The sequence below is a fragment of the Anser cygnoides genome, chromosome 6 (genome assembly GCF_040182565.1).
Source record: "Anser cygnoides isolate HZ-2024a breed goose chromosome 6, Taihu_goose_T2T_genome, whole genome shotgun sequence".
In the NCBI taxonomy this organism is placed as follows: domain Eukaryota; kingdom Metazoa; phylum Chordata; class Aves; order Anseriformes; family Anatidae; genus Anser; species Anser cygnoides.
Window position 1 is genome coordinate 16,141,594 of NC_089878.1, and position 20,739 is coordinate 16,162,332.

General features: G+C 44.3%; 2 protein-coding genes across 27 annotated transcripts in view; one reads left to right on the forward strand and one right to left on the reverse strand.

The window, feature by feature from the left end:
- Positions 1–12,372, forward strand: part of RAPH1 (Ras association (RalGDS/AF-6) and pleckstrin homology domains 1) — a 293,904-nt gene extending 281,532 nt beyond the window's left edge. For 5 of the 8 annotated variants that reach the window (XM_066999108.1, XM_066999107.1, XM_066999106.1 and 2 more), the window contains one exon: positions 184–12,372. In XM_066999108.1, the coding sequence (XP_066855209.1) occupies positions 184–2,169 (1,986 nt within the window). In that variant the 3' untranslated portion in view covers positions 2,170–12,372. The remainder of the gene's footprint in view (positions 1–183) is intronic. The other 3 variants (XR_010832191.1, XR_010832192.1, XM_066999110.1) reach the window with 3 other exon arrangements.
- ABI2 (abl interactor 2) overlaps positions 9,923–20,739 on the reverse strand; it is a 61,970-nt gene continuing 51,153 nt past the window's right edge. For 10 of the 19 annotated variants that reach the window (XM_048061423.2, XM_048061433.2, XM_048061422.2 and 7 more), the window contains 3 exons: positions 17,506–17,592; positions 17,010–17,183; positions 9,923–16,090 (listed from right to left, as the gene is read on the reverse strand). In XM_048061423.2, coding sequence (XP_047917380.1) covers positions 15,915–16,090; positions 17,010–17,183; positions 17,506–17,592 — 437 coding nt within the window. In that variant the 3' untranslated portion in view covers positions 9,923–15,914. The remainder of the gene's footprint in view (positions 16,091–17,009; positions 17,184–17,505; positions 17,593–20,739) is intronic. The other 9 variants (XM_048061426.2, XM_048061440.2, XM_048061425.2 and 6 more) reach the window with 1 other exon arrangement.

Sequence of the window (20,739 nt, forward strand, 5' to 3'; positions counted from 1 at the left end):
GAAGAACTGTCTCTTGCTGCATTGTTTTCCTAATACTTCCTGCATGCTGTGATCTGCCACTTAATTTTTAATGACAGGCACATTTAGATCTTGACTTTATAATCTCTTTGTCTCCTTCCCTCCCTCTCTCCCTCTCTCTCTTTTTCTCCCTTTCCACTTTCACTAAAATTCCCTTCCCAATAGGCCCGAATGGAGCCTGCAGGTCGGCCCTTCATGTCTGTTCCACCTCCTGTGTCCCCGCAGACAAAAGTGGCGACCCCCTATGCAGCCTCACAGCCATCCCCCCCTCTGCCCCCCCCACCACCTCCCCCTCCTCCACCCCCACCTCCCCCACCACCTCCTCCGCCCCCCCTCCCCAGCCAGGCTGCCCCATCTGCTGCCTCTCCCGCCACCATGTTCGTCAAGTACAGCACCATCACCAGGCTGCAGAACGCTGCCCAGCACGGCGGGCCCTTTTCCAAGGCTCCAGCCGCACAGCAGCCACCCCCGCCCCCTCCAGCCTCGGGCAAGCCTCAGATCCTGGTGCCCCCCAACGGGGTCATGCCACCTCCCCCCCCTCCACCACCGCCTCCCACTCCGGGCTCAGCCATGGCACAGCTGAAGCCGGCGCCTTGCGCCCCTTCTGTGCCACAGTTCACGCCTCCGCCACCCCCCCCCAAAATCCATCAGGTGCAACCAAATATAAGCCAGGCTGCTGCCGCTGCAGCTGCTGCTGCCCCCCCGTTGCCGCCCCCTCCTCCCCCCGTGCCTGCGCCCCCACCACCCCAAGCACCCCCAAAGCCTCTCGTGACAGCTCTCCCTCTACAGCCTAGCGGGAAGGCAGCATCACCAGGGGTCACACATGTCACCCCCCCTGTGCCAGTTCCCTTGCCCCTTGCAATTAAGAAACAACCGAGTGTCACCTCTTCCCAGGTGCCTCCGCTGCCCCCAGCCCCTCCAGGCCCCACTCCTCCCCCAACGTTCCCAAAGCAGCAGAGTTTCTCTGTGAAGCCGCCTCCTTCCCCTCAGTCCCCAGTGCCGTCAGTGGTGAAGCAGATAGTCAGCCAGTTCCCACCTCCTCCCACCCCACCTGCCACTGAGCCCCAGCCTCTGAAACCCCTGCCACTGAGCGTGGCTCCCCAGTCGCCTCCAGCGGTGAAGGCGAAGCCCAAGTGGCAGCCTGCCTCTGTTCCCTCTCCGGATTTCCCCCCTCCTCCACCAGAGAGCAGCTTAGTGTTTCCTCCTCCACCTCCTTCCCCAGCTACCTCTGCAGGTTCTCCCCCCCCTGACAAATCAGGGTCTCCAGTCAAAAAGACCAGCAAGACATCAAGCCCTGGAGGGAAGAAACCACCTCCAACACCTCAGCGGAACTCCAGCATCAAATCCACCAGCTCCACTGAGTACCATGAGTCCAAGAGACCTTCAGTGGACCGCCTTGTCAGCAAATTTGCACACCCACCAGAGCCGTCAGGGTCTCCTTTGAAGGATTCATTGCCTCCTGCAGCCCCTCCAAAGCCTGGAAAGCTCAACCTTTCTGGTGTGAGCTTGCCCATCGTCGTTCCGCAGGGAGGGATCCCAGCCAAGGCTCCTGCGCCAGGTGTGTCTGGGAAGGAACCCGTGGTTGAATTCCCTTCACCACCGTCGGATTCAGACTTTCCACCACCGCCACCTGAAATAGATCTTCCTGTCCCACCAGTTGAGATCCCATCCGTGTTTTCAGGCAGTACCTCCCCGAAAGTTGCTGTTGTCAATCCCCAGCCTCAGGCATGGTCAAAACCATCCATTAAAAAAGCCCCACCGCCCACGCGTCCGAAGCGGAATGACAGCACTCGGCTGACACAGGCAGACGTTGCAGAGCCACCGGTGACTCCTGGCCCCCAAGTGCCCACTTCACCCAAGTCCAGCCTTAGCGTTCAGCCGGGATTCTTGGCAGACCTCAACCGGACGCTGCAGCGGAAATCCATCACCCGGCACGGCTCCCTCTCGTCTGCACGGATGTCCAGAGCAGAGCCCACAGCCACCATGGACGACATGGCCCTGCCACCACCCCCACCGGAGCTTCTGGCTGACCAACAGAAGACGAGCAGCTTCAAGGGCAGTCATATATCTGGCTATGCAACGTTACGGAGGGGGCCGCCGCCTGCACCTCCCAAAAGGGATCAGAACACCAAGCTGTCGCAGGACTGGTAGTCCCCAGGGGCTGGTGCTCTCTGACTCGAGGGCTGCTCTGTGGTCAGGCAGCCTGTGATGTTATGCGCTTGGAGAGAATGTGGGGGACGTGAACAATAGCCCCGTCAAAAGAGGTGATCTCAAACTGTAGCTAAGGTTAAAGATAGAGACATTCCCCTTCTGTGGCTAGGCCAAAAAAGTTGGGGGCTTGGGGTTGTCAGTATTTTATTGGGGGAGGTGGGTAGAGAGCCATCGACTTAATCCTTTCAATTTCTTTTACCCTTCGTACGGATTGGACCAAAATCCCTTTTTCTTACTTTTTCTGCATTGGGGGGAAGATAATTTTTGTAGTGTCTGTCCATGTGAGACATGTTTGTGCATGTATTATAAGTGTAGGTATATAATATATTGTGATATATTTCGTCGCAATTATAGAAGATAACCAGAATGTTTTTGTAGAGCCGTATTTATTGTTTCAGTCACTATATTATTGGGAATAAGACTCTGTTACCAGTCAAATCTTACCGTATGAGATGGAGATGTAGAGGGCACTTTAAAGAAAGGAAGAAGAAAGAAAAAGAAGTAGGAAAAAAAAAAGCACCACAAACCTTTTGGCAGTTTGTGATGGGTAAATAATGGTGCAAAGTGGAGGTGTTCTGCTAGTAATTGTACATTGGTCATTGATTGAAAAATACAGACTCAACATACCAAAACATTCTGGTCATAATACTACTGAAAATGAGTATGTTCTGACGAAGAAAATAGATTTTATATATAGTGGGCTGGAGTGAAATATATTTATACTATAAAGAACCTCCCCCTTCCTTCCAAATAGTTTAAAAATATACACTGCTACAAATTAATTGAAAACTATTTGCCCATGAAGTAACTAGGATAAATACGTATTATTCCAATCCATTATGCATTTTAAGTTTATAATAGGCTCGATCGTTTGTTTTTATGGCACAAGATGACCATTTGTGTTAACCCCTTCTGAAAGCTGCCAGGACTCCTGCAATCAGTGCCAACCCACAAGGCTGACCCGTGTGGATCCATCACTTGTACGTGTCATTCTTTCCCTGAATGAACAGGTAGGTTTCTGTAGAGAACACTCTGTTCTCACACAGACACACGCTACAGTGTACAGTCTCACCTTGTCTGTGCCTGATCAGATGTATTATCTTTACAAAAAAATAAGTGTCTGGAAACAGTTAAAGTGTTGTTCTAATTCATTAGAAACTGTCAGGAAACTTTCCCTTCTCGAAAAAGCGAAGGGAATGGTAATTTCAGGCCAAGCACAGCTGGAATTCTCTTTTCTTTGACCTGCCAGAGGCTGTGACCAATGCATAAATCTGTTAATTATGAAGTTGCGCTTCTAGCAGTCAAGGGAGAGGACTGGAAAAAAACTTTGAGAGGCAATAACGTTTGCTATTAGTTTAATTTAAGGAGCTGTATGAGTAGGAAATAGATTATCATAGTTGCCTTTTTTTTTTTATTGCTACCGAGTCACAATCACCGTATCAAGTACTAGCGTCCTTCATCTTGTATTTCAGGAGTTTGATTATACAGTCTTACCTACATATTGGACACAATAAGGTATTGTAATTAGGATAAGTGGTCTTGGGTGTTATGCATGTTTATTACAGGGTAGTGGTACACAATCTTTTTAAATTAACTAAAATACTTGGACTGTACCTATGCCATCTGCAGCTGTTAACAACTTCCCTGGTCATTACAGGGATACTGTCAAGGCTCAGCTGGCAAAGGATTCTACTGTTTACCTTTATTCCAAAAGCAAATACTATATGCTTTCCTCCCCCAAAAAGTGAATCAAAGGAAGTAGCCTGACCTGACAGTATCTTCAAGTGTGTAAAACAAGACGGAAACTGATCTCTCATTAGAGTAACTCAGATTGAGAAGAAATATTGTGAGTGTCCCCTATTCCTTATTTTTTTTTAAGTCCAAATAATAAAATTAATATCTTTGTGAATAATTTATGAATAGGAAAAAGGTTTTGCCAATTAGAGGGGGAAAATGATACATCTATAACTATATAGTTTTAAATAAGTGCATCATGAAAAGAGAAAAATTAATGGTGCTGTCTCTGTTGACCTGTTTCATATAATTTTATAAACTCCGTTTCAGCACCTCTGGAAATTGTTTTAATATTTCTGACTAGTTTTTTTGAGCAATAACAATATACCATTGTGTGCATTTTTAAAGCACTGCTATGGAAAGGCACTTTTTTTGTACCTTTCAAATTGTTCACAAAGTTTTGTTTCTACTATTTTTGTGCTTATCAAGTGTCCTTAACAGCATTTGCATTGTTGATTTTAAGCATGCTCAGTATAGCTGGCAAGTAACTTCGCAGGAAGATTGTTAAGCTATACTGCAATTCATGGGTGCTGTAATTTTCTACGTTGGTCCTCCTGCTGCTTTGTACTGTATGCAGCTCCTGGGGCTCACACCCACCAGTGCAGAAGGTGTGCAAGTACAGTCATAACCCCCAGCTGTTACTGATGATAGGTAAGTGGACAAATCTACTCCCTGGCAGGGTGCATCTGGGCTGACACAGCACATGCTCCCAGATGAGAATCAGGGAATTCTTGCTCCCTCTGTTTTCCTTTCCTTACAAGATAGCTAGCTCCACTGGTGGGTGACGGTTGCAACCCTTTTTCTCCTGTTCACTCAGTGCGGGTACCTCTAGGATTTGCACTTGGCAGAGCAATGTTTTCAGTGCAGTTTTTTCAGAGGCGTTTGAACTTTGTTCTTATGTTCTTGTGCCCAGTTTCATTTACCCAGTATCTCCCCCAGGACAATGAATCCATGCTTAACATTGCAGGCTGCGTAACAGCTTGCTGGGAGACAGAAGTTTAACTCAAGGTTCGCAGCAAAAAGAGTAAGTGTTGGCAAAGGTTGCAAGGTCGCATCCTTCTTAGTAGAACGTACTTCATCAGTCAGTAGTGATACAGAAATGTGAGTGGCTGCAGCTTTGTCTCAGATGCGTGCTGAAATTTGGATACAGAGTGATTTGGACAACCTGGTTTGCCTTTTCAGCTTATGGATCCTGTCAATGGAACTTGCTTTTCCAGTTTATTTACTGTTTTTATGACAGCAAATATCACGCCTTATTTGCAAGTAAGTTATTTTTCTCCTTGTGCAGTGGTCTCAGAATTGTACAATTTTATCTTGTAAAATCAGAAAATAAAGGGGCCAAAGCTCAGACACAAAGCAAGATGCTTCTTGCTACAAACAAGGGCAGTAATCCTTTTCGCACTACTAAAATTAGCATGTGAGAGCTGAGATCTCATACTCTGAACCCACAGATAGCAGATGCTTTTATCCTAAAACACTGAGTATAGTTATAGTTATGTGGCATGATGAAGTGTATATACCCTTTGGCACTTAAAGCGTATGTCAGGGAAAGCCCTGCTCCTGCAGGAGGAGGTGAGAGCTGACAGCTGCATTCTTTATGCTCTTAATTTCCTCTCTGCCAAGCAGCAGTAGCATCCACCTTTGCAGGTAGCAGGGATCTGTTCAGCCAGCAGAGAGGGGGGAGGTTCTCTGTGCATGCAGCACAGCTGTAGAAAGCAGGAACCTGGAACCTGGTCTTCTCAGGCACTCCAGTTTAATTCCGCTCTTGTGGAATTGCTTTGGAAGGGAAAACTAGGCTCTCGTAACAGCACTAATCGTAGAGGAAAAATGATAGTAACAAGAAAAGCTTTTGAGCAAGTGGTTCTGAATAAATCACAGGTAATTTGGTTGAAGTAGACATGCCAGTGGTTCTGTTTTGTCTTTCAAAACCTTTGTTTGGGGGAGGAGGTTAGGCACGTCTCACAGGAAGTAAATAAATTAAAAAAAATCCAGTTATTGTACGTGGAAGAGGAAAGCTCCTGCTTCCCCCTGTGCAGTGGCTTTCTCCTGCAGCAAAGCACTGCTTGCTCTAACTTGGTGCATGACCTCAGAGCCAAAGAGCTCCTCTCCTGAACTTACTGTGTGATTTCCTACAGGGCAATACAGAGTGATTGACAGACACATCAGGGAAAGAGTCAAGGTACCTGAATCACTTTGGTTTCAGGGCTGATGGGAGAGGGAGCAATATTTAAACAAGTGCATTTTAAGATTCACTGTTGTGGAGTTGCACATTTAGAGGGTTTTTTGTTGTTGCTGTTTTTTTCTGATTTCTTTGTTCTGTGCTCTTAGGCAACCAGGTAACACAAATCAGCTCAGAGAAAGTGTGGCCAGTTTTGCTCTGGGTTAAAATTATTTTTTCCACAGTTAAAGGAACCAAAAGTGCCACTTCAACAACAGAAGGGCAAAAAAGAGAATTTTTCTGCTTATTACAGAAAACCACATAGAACTAAATTGTACTTCAGTGGTGCTGTTACAGGTAAAATAATTTCTTATTCAAAGTAAGATAGTAAGTAAGTGGGTCTTATTACGAGTATTATGTCCAATACAGAGTCATGTTAAAATCAGTTGTATCTCCTTGATTAACTGGGGCATTGTATGGCTCACTGGCTGTAACTATAGCTGGGGAACACTTACTGTGTTAGAGAATTAGATTTACCATTTGAAAATCTTGTTAACGTAGAGCCAAATTCTTCTTAGAGCTGTATTGACATTTCCGTTTGATTTGTCACACAGAATTTCCAAGACTTGCTGCTCTTCCTGGTTTTTATCATTTATTTTAATGTAGCGGCAGAAGTTTATAAACGTATTTTCTGTTTGGTATATGCGTATGTGACTTCCACCTTGTCAGCACAGATGCTTTCCTGGAGTTTTGTATCAGACCAAACACAAAAGCAATATAAACTCCTGACAGAAGGTAGTGATAGTGCAGCCAGAACATATGAGGGCTTTTCGTTTGTTTGTTGTGGGTTTTTGGTTGTTTTGTGGGTGGTGGTTTGTGGGTTGTTTTTTTTTGCCTTTCTTTTATTAAGGTTTAGATTTTGCATGTGTTCAAACAGTGCTCCTAATTTGGGGGTAAAGGGAATCTTACTTCTGTTGGAGAGGAGCTTCCCAAAGCCCCATTTTCTGGCTCCTGGTGTTTAGCTTTGCAGTCCCTTGGTTACTCGGGACAGGCTCCAAACCAGAGAGTGTTTAACACTACAGGTTTTCCATAGATGTTTCTGTAATATGCTGGTGGATTTAAAAGTTTAAGTTTGGAAATATAAATTTCTCTGAAATTGAATAATTTTCCTTTCTGAATTATTTATCTCCTTCAATTTAATATATATATTAAATACATATGAGTGACAAAACCAGCATTATATTGCAGGGGTTACCACTCACTAATACTGTGATACCATGAGTCACAGGCTTTGTCTAGTTTTGAAAAGTTTAAGACACTAAATTGCAAATGAGGTGACAACACACGCCTAGCTGTCCTAAGTAAATTAAAGTAATTGCCACTAACATAGGAAAAGTAGTTATTTGGGCTGATGGATATTTGGTGCTCCGAGGCGCTGAGTAGGGCAAGGATTCAGTGAGCTCTCTTTTCAGGAAAATTATACAGCCTCGGTGAGGTGAGCTAGAGAAGAATTTGGAGGAACAGGAACTGGTGCTATATGTATGCACAGTCCCCCACAGCAGGGATTTTGTGAGGGGAATGGGTGAGAAGGAACTTGAGGAACAGGTTTTGGAAACCCCCTTATTTAACACTTAAAGGCAACTCGTCTGTTAGGACACTTAGGAATGGAACCAACTGTTCTCTACAGTGGAAAACAGTTTCCTCTCACCTTTCCTAAGATGCCAAAGATGCATTCAGAGCTAAATTTCAGGTACACAGATGTTCTTGCACCAGCTGGTCCTGGATCCAAGTGGACAGGGGCTGCAGCTGCTGTTTGGCAAGAGAGCAGGGCTGCCGCAGGTAGCTGTTGTGCATCTCTTGCCTTTGGTAACTGGGGGTACAGATCTGCAAGGGGTGGGGGCAAAGAGCAGTTTAGCGAGGGAACCTGTGCCCAGAGGCTCCCTCGCTGCTGATTTGGTGCAGCACTATAAAGCTTGTACTTTAAAAAGGAAATGAAATTCTTTCACAAGTTGTAACTGAAATCTTAGTTCTCCTTCTAGTGGACTGCCGTGGACCCGAAATTAACTGGAGTAGCAGTTTGTTTTATGGCTTACACTAATTGTTAGTGGCCACTGGTGATATCCTGTATAATACTGGGGATGCAAATGTAAGAAAAAAGTGTCATTGCAATGATGATTTTTCTGTACAGCAAACTTGTGCTGAGTGCTATAAATACATTCATGTTTACTGCTTTAAAAAGAAAATTGCACATTCTGTCTTTCAGTGGGATTGCCTCCCCTCTTCTTCCCTTTCCAAAAAGAAAAATCAAAGCTCTTTTAGACTGATAGCTTCAGGTTGGGGGGAGCTTTGCCATATTATAAATATATATAAATATATGTATAAATATACTTTTTTAAGCATGAGAGAGGACAAAAGAAATACTACATTATAGAGTACCCAATATAGACCATTATACAATGGAATATGCACAATTCAATAAAGATGTAGTTAAATTTAATAATTTGTTTTAATCCTCTGTCTTGCCATTTTCCTTTTTCAGTTCATAGCCCACATTGTGTTCTAAGGGCACCAGTGGTTCCCCTTTTAGGGATCAGATATCTGACAGCCTACAGGTTACAATTTCTGTGCTCACACTTGATAAAATTGCTATTTATTGTTCCTTTGCACAGTTCTTTCCAGTGGGTCAGAACTGGCTGTACCAGTACAAGGTGCACACCAGCTACAGGTCTAAAGAGGACCCAGAGGGAAGGCTCACCTTTTGTATCTGCGTGCTTCCCCAGACGTGCAGGGTCCTGGCATTACTCTGTACATCTCTGCTCACCCAAGAACAGCTGATGGCTGGTAAGTGCTTGTGCAGCCCCTCTCTGGGGTCCGCTGTAGGGGATTCAGCTCTGTTCATCTCTCCCTTAGGGACACTAATAGGCTAGCCATGCAGCAGTCATGAGATACTACTGCAGGGATTTGAAAGTCAGGATTATAGGAACTGAGACTGGAATTCCTGCTCACGTGGGGCAGTCATTCTTAGAGGCACTGAGGTACTTGGTCTTGCATGTAACTGAGGTAGTCTCTGCCTTGAGCCAGGAGATGGAACACCATACCATCCTTGGGAAGCAGCAGCTGCAGTGCATGCTCTCACCTACCGGAGACAGCTCAGTGAAAGGAATTCACAAGCAGCACAGCTGTGCGCATACCACAAGGAGATCAGAGCTGGACAGGACACAGCACATAAAGCAAGTGTCACGGCCCCAGGGCAGGCACGTCACTGCTGAAAGAAGAGCAGCTCTTGTGTTCCTGCAGGCCCAGAGGAAGGGACTTCTGCCTAAACACTGGTGGTGCAGAATGTTACTTGGGAAAGGCAAGGGAGAGCAGCTCTCCAGCCAGCTCAGACGAATCCAAGCCTAAAGCTGGTGGAACAGGATGGCAGCTCAGAGCTGTGAACATGGCATGGGTGCCCTGTGCTGGAAGAACAGCTGGCATCCAACCCAGTAGTGGTAACTGCAGGAAAGGCAGTCATACAGAAGTAAGTGGAGAGAGCAGCTGCTGAAGGCAGCGAGGTGGACGCAAGTCATCATACCTGTGCTGACCTCTGGAAGGGCTGACCTCAGAGCTCCTCTGGAACAGGGCTGCATACACAATCTACTTATCCCAGCCTCGACATGTTGAAAAGTCTGTAGCAAAAGACAAGGAATGTGACGCAGCAGTGACACACTCACAGAACACAAGGTGACAGAACACATGGTGTGTGCTTTGTTCGTTTTATTTAGGGCTCGTAACAAGAGGGTTTAGTACACAGCAACAGTTAATTCCAAGTACAATTAAAAAAATTTAAAAATTGGGTTTTGCACTCACTTGGAAGGTGGTTCAAATGGCACACACAATAAAACGTTACTGGCGGCACACAGCTCCCCAGAGTCCTGCAGGCTTGATCATTTACAGTGGGCTCTGCACTCATCCACTGCATCAGCAGTGCCAAAATCAAAAGCACAGGGTGCTTCTCCTCTGACTGCAAACCAACGGTGTGTGTGGGGGTTCTGCTTTCAGAAAAAAAGTACATGGACAAAAGATCCATGTTAGACACTAACATTTTCAGAGAATTCATAGAAACTACTTGTCCATGCAAGTTGCAAAAGACACTTTTTCAAATGTGAAAAGAAGCACTTGGGCTTTACAGAAAAAAAAAAATCCAGACGTCAGCACTTTAGCAAGGCGCTGTAATGGAAATGAATTTGTACAAAGCTCTTCCTCATTAGTAGATAGTGGTAGGATTTTTCTGAGGTTTTAAGAGAAATAGGAACAACTACACTGCACGTATTTCAGCAGAGTCACCACACAGGTATTCAGCAGGATACTGGGTGTAGGCTTACCTCTGGCCAACGGGCTGCTGACTTTACCTTTTTGTAACGCATCTTGGAATAAGCAAAGGTACTAATAAAATGGGTATGTTCAGAGTACCAAAGAAAAAAAAAGTTCCTGCATTCACAGGAGGCTGCACAAAACACATCGGTTCTTTTCTTTGAATGAAAGCAGCAGAACACCGTGGTCTATGAATTATTCTTTGTAACAGCAGTTGGCAAACCTTGGCCGCATCAAGCATTCAACAACCTTCCCACAGACAGAAGACGAAGGTCCCACTACTCTTGCACTTTCAAAAAAATCAAAAGGACTGTTGCTCCACACTGACTTCAGCTACTGAAAAGAAAAACTGTTCCCCTCTTGCGCTATTCTGCCCTCTGTGTAATACCATTTTAGCCACAAACTGTGGCTGTGCCTAATACTGAGTGATGCCAAAGGGTGAGGAAGGTGGAGAAATATCTGTAAGCACAGTAAATTCTTCAATATGGCTCCCTATAAGCTATAGACCATCATCTACCTGCTCATACTGTTTTACAACACTGCTTTTTCTCAACATTAAATACTTGCCTTAGTGAACGCAACAGTTCTGCACATTTCCCACTGCCACTATTGCCAGCAAAGGCTTGTCTGACTAAAGACTGTATGGGTTTTGCAAGGTTTCTTGAAATGCTGCAGTCCTCAGTCAGTGACTCTACGCTCAATGCTAATAAACCCCGTAGAAGCCAGAGCACCAGCCTCCTCTAGCAGCTGCCAATGAGTTGCCCTGTAAATGCCACCAGATTACTAACCGAAGAAAAGTCCTGTCCTTTCCACACAAAAATGTAAAACTTTTGCATTTGATCTATGCCTGAAGGCCAGAGACATAATTAAAAGTGAGCTTGTTCCTCCTGAAGAGAGGCACAGCTACAGCGTTCACTGGGAACTGCTGGAAGCTGCTGAGCGGAGCACAGCAGTAATGTGCCACCCTCTGACACAGGTAGGAGACACCCCAGAAGCACAACAGGCTGCACCAGTGCATGACCCTCCACCACCAGTCAGCGACTCACACATACGTGGCAGGCAGGCAGCACGCTCCCTGTCCAAAAAGGAGCATCAGTCCTGTCGCTGCTTCCCTTCTGAAGGGCAGCTGAAAAGCCCAAGGTAAAAGTGCTGCTTGGCAGATGCTGCATTGCTGCCATCGTACCCTTTGGTTCTCGGCTGTCACCAAGAGTGCTGAAGAACCACGCAGAGCAGGGGCCCAAGCATTCTGCCAATTTGCAAACATGGCACTAGCGCTGCCTTGACGAGACGAGCATGCTGGCATAAGCAGAAGACAGGCACATCCTCTTACTCCAGAAAGTAATGCACAGCGAGAGCCCTCAAACAGCAAAGAAAGAAAGTTCTCAGGAGGTGTGAAAGGAGAACAACCTGTTCTAGCAAGGGCTAGCTGGTTATCAGCCTTCCTGCCACCTCTGGTAACACACCCAGCCAGAGACCAGAGGGACAGTGGGGGAGCTGTGGTGCAAACCAGCAACAATTTCCACCCACTTCCAGGAAACCCCAACTCAACTTCCTGTTATCACAACAAGACAAGGGCCAGGCTCCACCTTTTGCCCTTCAGTGAGAGCAGCGGCTCGTCAATGTCCGTGTCTGCAATCGCTCACAAGTCAGGCTAACAAGTCCCCTGGCACTGCCTCTGCTCTCTAGTGCCTGCTCCAGCTGCTTGGCATGGAGGTGCGGTACAAATGCATAGGCATAAAACAGGGGGCTTGGTTTTCCTGCCACTCTCAACCGGCTGCTGCAACAGCCAATGAGAGGAACAAAGAAAAGCAATCTGAGAAAAAAAAAAAAAACAACAACAACAACAACATGAGACACATGCAACCCCAGCTCCCTCAGGAACAAAGGCATGAAAATAACTGCACCAACACTAGCTGGGAACAGTCTATGACCTCCTTTCACACAGGCATGTGGCAGAGGGATAGCTGTAGTTAACAGCTTTGTCCCAAAGCACCAAGAGCAAGGAAAAACTCTGCTACAGCAAACCAAAGCAAAATCCACAGCTAGAGAGTCCTAGTGCACAATGAAAACATCTGGCTGGGCTAATATAGCTCTCATGAAGGGAGAAACATTCATTTTGGCCATACAGCACTCTTTGGCCTATTCTGGAGTATCTCCTTCCCCTATGTCTCTCATGCACACCTGCTGCTCTGATCAACGGCTTGTGATGCTGAACACCTCCCACTGTGGCAGCAGAACTCAGTGAAGTTGTGCATCTATGTGAAATACTGAGGGTTTTTTCCACACTTCTCCCCTACCCCCCTTTTAGAAGTATATGTAAATAAGGAGGTGTGGGGGTGAAGGTTTTGGAGAAGACATACAAGGGACAAAACTGGAAACACAACCCTCACTGACTTCACTAGCATGCAGTCTATGTAACATTAATACACAAAGCCTGTTTACCTTGGCCTGGTCTATGACCATAACATCACATCATCCCCAAACAAGCCACAGAATTAAAATCTATACAAAATAAGAAGTATGCATAAAACTCAACACATTTATTTGCATTAGTACTGCATAATAAAGCTTAAAACCAGCAGGAGGTGACCCCAAAATCCCATTCAGAGCAACTCTTACAGGACAAACAATACCACATGCTATCTGCAGAAGCCCAACTAATCTTTGGCCCATCAAGCCAACCCAGCCTTTGAAGGAGCTTGGCACATCTTCAAGGTATTTCAGCCTCATCTTCTGTCCTGAGCTCTGACATGCATTCAGCACTTTCCAGAGTACACACTGCTCCGCTCTGGCAGCTCTCAACACAGAAAACTCACAAGATACACAACCAGCTGAATGAAAATTAAGGACATGGGTGTGTATCACACACTATGGAAGTACACACAGTCATCACCCATCAGTCAGAAGTATTCAAGCGCATGCTCTTACACATACCGAATTAAAGACATGATTGCACTAATGCGTGACCTCCCAGCTGGAATATGGGTGTGCAAGGAGAGAGCATTCGCTCTCCTGTAGCAACGTTCTAAGCTGCCAAACTCGATACATTTGTGCACTGTGTGCTCAGTCTTCATCAAAAACAAACCCAGCACAGCAGAAGGCAGGAGAGCTCCAATAGTCCTGGAAAACGCAATTCTTTGGTGGCTGTGTAATACTGCAGTGCAATCACCCTGATCTCTAGCCATGCTGCAAGCACCACTGCCCTATGCAAAAGCTGTAGGCCTGCCCTGTGGCACTGGAAACAGACATTCCAGGTACTGGACAACCAGTGTTTCTAGGTATGTTTCCAGAGAAATGGGCTGAGGGAACTGAACATGGCTGCTTCCACTAGTCTTGCTGCAAGACAGAAGTAAGGTAAAAGGGTATCTGTTCTAGCTAACGTTTATTCCAAATACTAATGCTGCCAGCTTCTAGAAAGAAGACAACAGTGTCTTGGCTACACAGCTGCAGACTAAGCATGGGAGAAAGTAACTTCCATCTTTGCACTGGTTCCTTCAGAACTGTACCTTCCACCAAACTAGTTCCTTTTACACACTGTCACAGGAGTTAATGCCCTCTTTTGCAAGCTCACCGCAGATACCAATAAAACTTACCAGTATCCCCCATGCACCTCACCTGTTTGTTTCCTCATTCTTTCCCCTTGAGCAGCTGTGGGTCCTTCCCACTAGAGTTTGTACCAAACCTGCACCTCCATCCTGATATTGCACCGGCTACAAAGCAAGGGGATTGTGTCAAGTCCCCCTGCCAATATTATCACAAACTCACCTTGGCACTGCTCTCTGCACTGCAGTTTTACACACGGGCCTCAAAAGAAAGGTGCAGCGTTACCTTGCCTTTGACAAGCTACTGCTGGTACCCGCTGGAACTTGGTCAGGTGACAGTCAAAAGTTGTCCAGGAAGATGCCCTAGCCAGGAGGCTCTCACAACGCAGGGGTCAGCTCCATTTGTGGGCCAACAGGACTGCAACAGGAGGTTTAATCGGTTCATTCTGTTAGTGCATGACATTCACCCAAAGACAGTGTTTAGTCCTTCCTGAGGGCAGACTAGTACAGCCATCATTTTACACTGATCTGCAAAGCAGAACACTGAGCAGCATTTTAACTGAAACTTAAAAAGCAAACTATTAACCGAGGGGCCTTCACTTGGTATTACTCCACCCCAGATCCACCAGTACAGCTCAAAATATCTATTTCTTCAAAATAAGCAATGGAAAGGATGGGGAGAAGAGCTAGGACTACTACTAGTTACTGCTTGGATTTCCATGGGAAACCAGTACACACAACAGCCCTTTTTACTTCCACTGAAGAGATTTTGGCAACAGACATGAAGACGACAATTGCCGTTTGTCCTGCCTCTGCACAGGGCTCTCACAGTACGTATGCAAATCTAGTCATCAAGTACAAAAAGCCAATTTACAATACCTGATTGGATTTTTAAGATTATATTGTGCATAAGACTAAAGTTGGGGGTAAGTTTCTCTAGTGCAAGCAGGCGTGAGTAGATCTGAACCTTAGAGGTCACAGCCCCTAGAGTTTATCCTCAGACCCCAGGAGGACCTGTAAACTTCGTTTCACCTTCACCGTCAATGGCATCTGTGAGTTCTGTTTAACCCAGCAGCACCCATGGCAGGTAGCTCGGTGCGGAGCAGCACGTTTACATCAGCGCGTAACAAAAAACAAACCTGTTGCATTCAAAAGATGAGGAAATGGGGGTGAGGGTCCTCTGGGCTGCGGCCATCCTAATTGTCTAAACTAAAAGGCGAGTGATTCAAAGCCAGCTCTGTGTGCCCTGGGTCAGCCTACATGTGCAGAACAGCTGCAAAAGTGTTTAATGCTAAGATGTAACCACCTGTAAGGAAGTCAGATACAGGAACGGCTTTGTGTACAAATCCCAGTGTTCCCTAGCACACGAGCGTTCTTCCAGCTGCACAGGAGGGTAGTGTAGAAACAGGAGGGACATCCACTGGCCAGCAACCTTTCACCACACGCATCACAGGACATCCCAAGTGCCAGGCACTGCTGCCAAAAGTAGTACCGTGAGGGCGCACAGGATTCCTGAGACAGATCCCAGAGCCTGTCAGAAGTCAGAATTTGACTGAAGTGTCAGCTACTCAAGGAGTTTGTTACATCTGAATGGGTCAGCTTAATTCACCATCAGATGGCTCAGGATAGCCTCTTTGCTGGCAGCCGGAAGAGCCATTTGTTCAAACAACTCAAATCACTATTGTTTTATAATGAGGAAAAAAAAAAAGAAAAAAAAGAGTGGTTGTTACAATTATCCTTCATTCAGCTATTCTGGATGGGGCCCCAGAGGCTGGTGGAGATCCGGGAAGCCCTGACAGCTCCTACAACAGGAGATGCAGAGCTCTGTCCTCGAGTATTCACTCCGAGTAATGCATGATGGACTCTACATAGTTCCCTGGGAAGAGCCCCGTCACTCCATTCATGACCCCTTCGTACCAACCGTCATCATTCTTCTTGATGACATATATGATGGCACCTTCCTGAAATGATAGCTCATCTTCCTTGTCCTTCGTGTAGTCATAGATAGCCACCACTAAAGAACAGAGAATCAGAGTATGGACTGTTAGGAGAGGTATGAGCATGTACCTCAGTTATCCCCACATTTAGATATATAAAATGCACATGTGCAGTCCCATTATCAAGAAATCACTCCCATCATACATAATACCAAAGTAAGTGAAATCCACTTAAGAAATAGAGAAGGAAACACAGTGCCTCTCTAAAACAAAATGCATGCCTACTGTATCATCAGGAACTTTTCCCTACAACCGCAGAATAGTGGGAAATACTAAACAGATGAAAGCTGCTTCAGAAAGTCAAAGAAATATGACAAAACACTGGCAAATATGAAACAGAAGATATGTATCATTATCCAGATAACATTTATACTATACACATTTAAAAAACTCTACAATCATACAGCATAGCTGTTAAGAAACTATTTCTACAGGGAAATATATATGGACATATACATACAATAAAATACACATATCTATGTACAGAGATACCGACGTAACAGATGTATATACGCAATATGTAAGAAAGGTGTCTTAAGCATGTGCACCACTAAGAGGGAAGACTCGTGAGTCTCTTAAGACTGGGCATGCTTTGCATGCCCCTTACAATGAGGCCGTTATAAGAGGGCTGCGCACATGCCTCCCTTGTAAGGGGGCTGTGTGCGTGGATCCTTGTAAAAGCCCCCTTTTAAGGGGTGTGCCAAGCATGCCCAGCGTCTTAGAGGTGCAGGCCCGTGCCCTCTTCATGAAGAGCACATGAAGCCCTCATAGAGTCCTATGGGCATGCAAAGAGCACCCATGTTTTAGAGTCACACAGCGGGACACTTGGCACGCTTTGTGCACCTGTAAGAGAGACTTTGCACAGGGCTGGATACCAGGAGCGTATAGAAACTATTACAAAAATAATCCCACCATCTCTAGCAGCTTTAAACCTACCCTTTTCTAAGTAGGTCCGTGGTGCCCAGGGAGGGTCCTCCTCCGCATAAGGATCGCTGTACTCCACCACTGCTGCTTCCTCCTCCTCGTAGTCCTCTGGAGGTGGGGGCGGCGGGGGGGATTCATCAAACACTGGCTCATCCACAGGTGGTGGGGGGGGAGGAGTATCTGAAACTGAAAATAAGCAGCAATGTAATCATAAGAGTATCTCTAAGAGCCATGGCTAAAGGTTTAAATAAGATTCCCTATCCCAATTATTGGCTCTGGCATCAATGTTTGGAACTTGTGAAGATACACTAGAGAATCATTGAATTCAATGAATCAGGATCCTCCAATTAAATTATTTCCTTTTTAGCCCCCCTTAGGAACTTCTGACAAACTTGCAGAGACAGTAAAGAAAGCAGAATTCTGGCTGTACACAGACAGATGTTTCATCCACTCGAAACAAAAGCCACATGCAGTACTAAATCATCGCACAAGGAAGCAGCAAACTTACTGTTTTCTTGAACTCTGGCCACAAATCCCATTAGCGGTAACTGTGGAGTTACCTGTAGGATGGAGGGGGGAGGAGGAGCAAGGGATGCTGCCACAGAAATTAAAAAGAGGCATTCAGTTAGAAACACAACAAAGCAGCAAACAGGAGAGTAGACATCATCACCACTCAGACAACGTAGCAGTCTGCCAAGAAGCTGTGATAAAAACGATGGCATTCAAAGAAAAAGGGTTCAGGGTGTTTATATTTCCAATCCTTACTTCAAGGAGATTTCTCTATTTTTAGTATTTTCAACTCAGCTCTTTTTCATAAGATCAAGAATCCGTGCTGAAGTAGTAGTCTAATCTGACTACAAGATTCCCTCAAATACATGTTTATTACTGCAGCAGTTTATTACTACAGGACTTTATGAATAGGCCTAAGAAACAAATATGCCAAGAGGTTTATTTCCCTACAATCCTCCACCTTTTAGATCCACTTAATATTATAAAGGTAACACCTTTTCTGTAACAGCATCCACAAAAACTTAGTACTGATGCTAGATATAATGAGTTTTCTCCAAAATGTAGGAAAAAAAAAAAGCCTCATTTAACTTATTTTAGATGAACCAGACAAAGATGCCTTTGAGAAACAAAGGACTTCTGACCAGGGTCCTTGCTGGCAGATTAAAGCACACTGTGCTGCTGCAGAGCAACAGAGCCTACTCCAGATGGGCTGCCTTCGGTATCTTTCTACCTTGTTTTGCAAGCCACCAAACTCTGAACAGCTGTTTTGCTGGTAACAGAAGAACTGTCTTTGTATGATACACATGAATTCACATTTAAAGAATACACTTTCAGCTAGCTGCAGATGTTATACCACTAAACTGTGGTTTAAGCTAGGAATGAACGTTTCAGTTATCTAGTTAGGGTAAAAAAAAAAATAACTAAATTACTTAATATTTTTATCTAGTTTTAGTCTCGATTTGTAAGGGTAATGCAGTACAATTGTTTTTTTTTAAGCAAGTTCCAGGATTATTTCTCAGAAATCACACTTCAGGAAAAGCACAACTAAATTATTTCTTGTTAGTAGTGGCATACAAAGACATTTAATCATGTCCAAAAGAACACCAGGGAAAAGGGTCTACACTTCATGTACCAGTACATTTATTTAGCTTATAGAACAGAGCTAATTAAATTTCAAGCTAATTCCAGAGCTGCTACATATGACTTAGTATTTCTCAGAATTAATTCTGAGTATTTCTCAGAATTAATTCACATCATAAAAGGAAAAAAAAAATCCAAGGTATTCAACATTAACATCTCAAATTTTCCTATTTGCTCATTTTAGTAACCAGCACTTTCTCTGCCACTCATGTTCACCTTCCTGTCACAACCACACACCCCAAACAAAGCATGCAAAATAAACATAAAAAGCACAATGCAGCAACCATCTTTTTTGTTGCAAGAACAACCTCGTACTTCTACACAAAGCAAGCTCCATTATCTTACCACTTAACTAATAGTTCTTGAGAAATTTTGAAATACTTTTCTAATTACAACCTCTTTGACTTGAATTAAGTGACTCCAGAGAGAGTATATTCCTTCTTTCAAGTATAACCACAGTAGCTGGGAAAAGTTTTGGTCTTGCATTTATGAAAGTGGGAAAAAGGAACTTGAAGTACTATTCAAATGCAGTAACATTCAGGAATTCAACATTACTGTTCAACTATGAAGTGCTCCCCTTTTTAATTATACATGCTATGAAAATACTTAGTTTCAAAATGTTTTCTCTACTCAAGTCACATGAATACATACAATCCATATCTATCATATGAGACTAGCTTCAGTTTCCTACATCCCTTCAGCATGCTGCATGTGTGTGCTATATATAATTCTTTGAAGGAGATAACAAGGCTTTCCAGGTAGTAAAATAAATCACTCTAGGCAAACAAAAAAATCCCTTTGTTAGCTTGGGTTGCACAATTTAATCAAAATGGTGATGGCTAACACTAGCTGACATCATTCCTTGTTTATTTTAACCTTTTGTCAAGTTTTATACTTAAGTCTACACACAGTGCAGGCACTATCTTATTATATTGTCTCTATATAATACATAATGACTCTAGTTTTGGCCTTTACTGTATTTGGTCAATACAGTAATTTATTTATTTTTTCATATAATGACATTTTAAAATAATGACTTCTTATAAAGTGCATCAGAAGAACTCTATTGCACTCCTGCTATCTCAAAAGATGAGATAAACACCGTCTTAAGCATTCCCACTCAGCTTGCTTTCATATAGACCACTGGTAGAAGTTCATCAACATGTTTGCTGTGGATTCATTAAGAAATGCTTGAGAGCACCTTTCCCAAGATAGCTTCAGCCTGGTAAGAATTCAGCTGTATGAACAGTGTGCAGTGCATACCAGCATCCCAACAAGCCCCCACTTTTTCCCAAGGGCTTTCAGCCTGTACTGAGCTCTATACTGCTGGCAGCTGAACTCCTACTGGTATTTAACTAACGTAGCAAAGTTGCACTACTTGTTAGGTGATATAACTGGCAAGGGTGTCTTTGGGACAAGTTTATGCTGAGATCGGTTAAGGGTCTGCATTTCCTTACTATTTTCTTTTCAGTTGCTGAAAATGTCTCACCATGAAGCAGAAAAATTACCTTATCTTAGTAGCAGTATTGAAGTAAATAAACAAAAATGACTATGCCACCATACTTGAAAAAAAAAAAAAAAAGGAAGAAAAGTATTGCTTTATTGCCAAACAACCTGCAAAGCAGAACAAGCCATAGCTGACATGCTCCTTCTGCCTGTGTAGGGTCTCTCTTTCATCACTACAAGCCAGAAATTTGTATTTTCTCCTTCTCTTTGGGAATGCTGAAAAGCAACCATGGCCTCCATCCTGCCACTATTACCCCTGCTCCTTACAGAGACAACAATCCCTCTATTCATAGGATATTCATCAATTACACATATTTGAGCATCCTCTCCTCTCAAGGTGCAGTCCAAAAAAATGGTTTAGTTTAACCACAAAGCTAATAAATTCTGTATTCTGCTTTTACTACAACAGCTTGTTTATGTGTGACAGTATAATTGAAGTATTTTGTTTGTGATTTACAGCTCAAGTGACTGATCACCATAATCACTACTTTCTTTTTGGGTCCACAGACTGAATCATGGTTATGTAACTTCTTTGAAGTCTATTTGGCATCTTTATGATTACCTTTAACAATGCAGTGGTAAATTC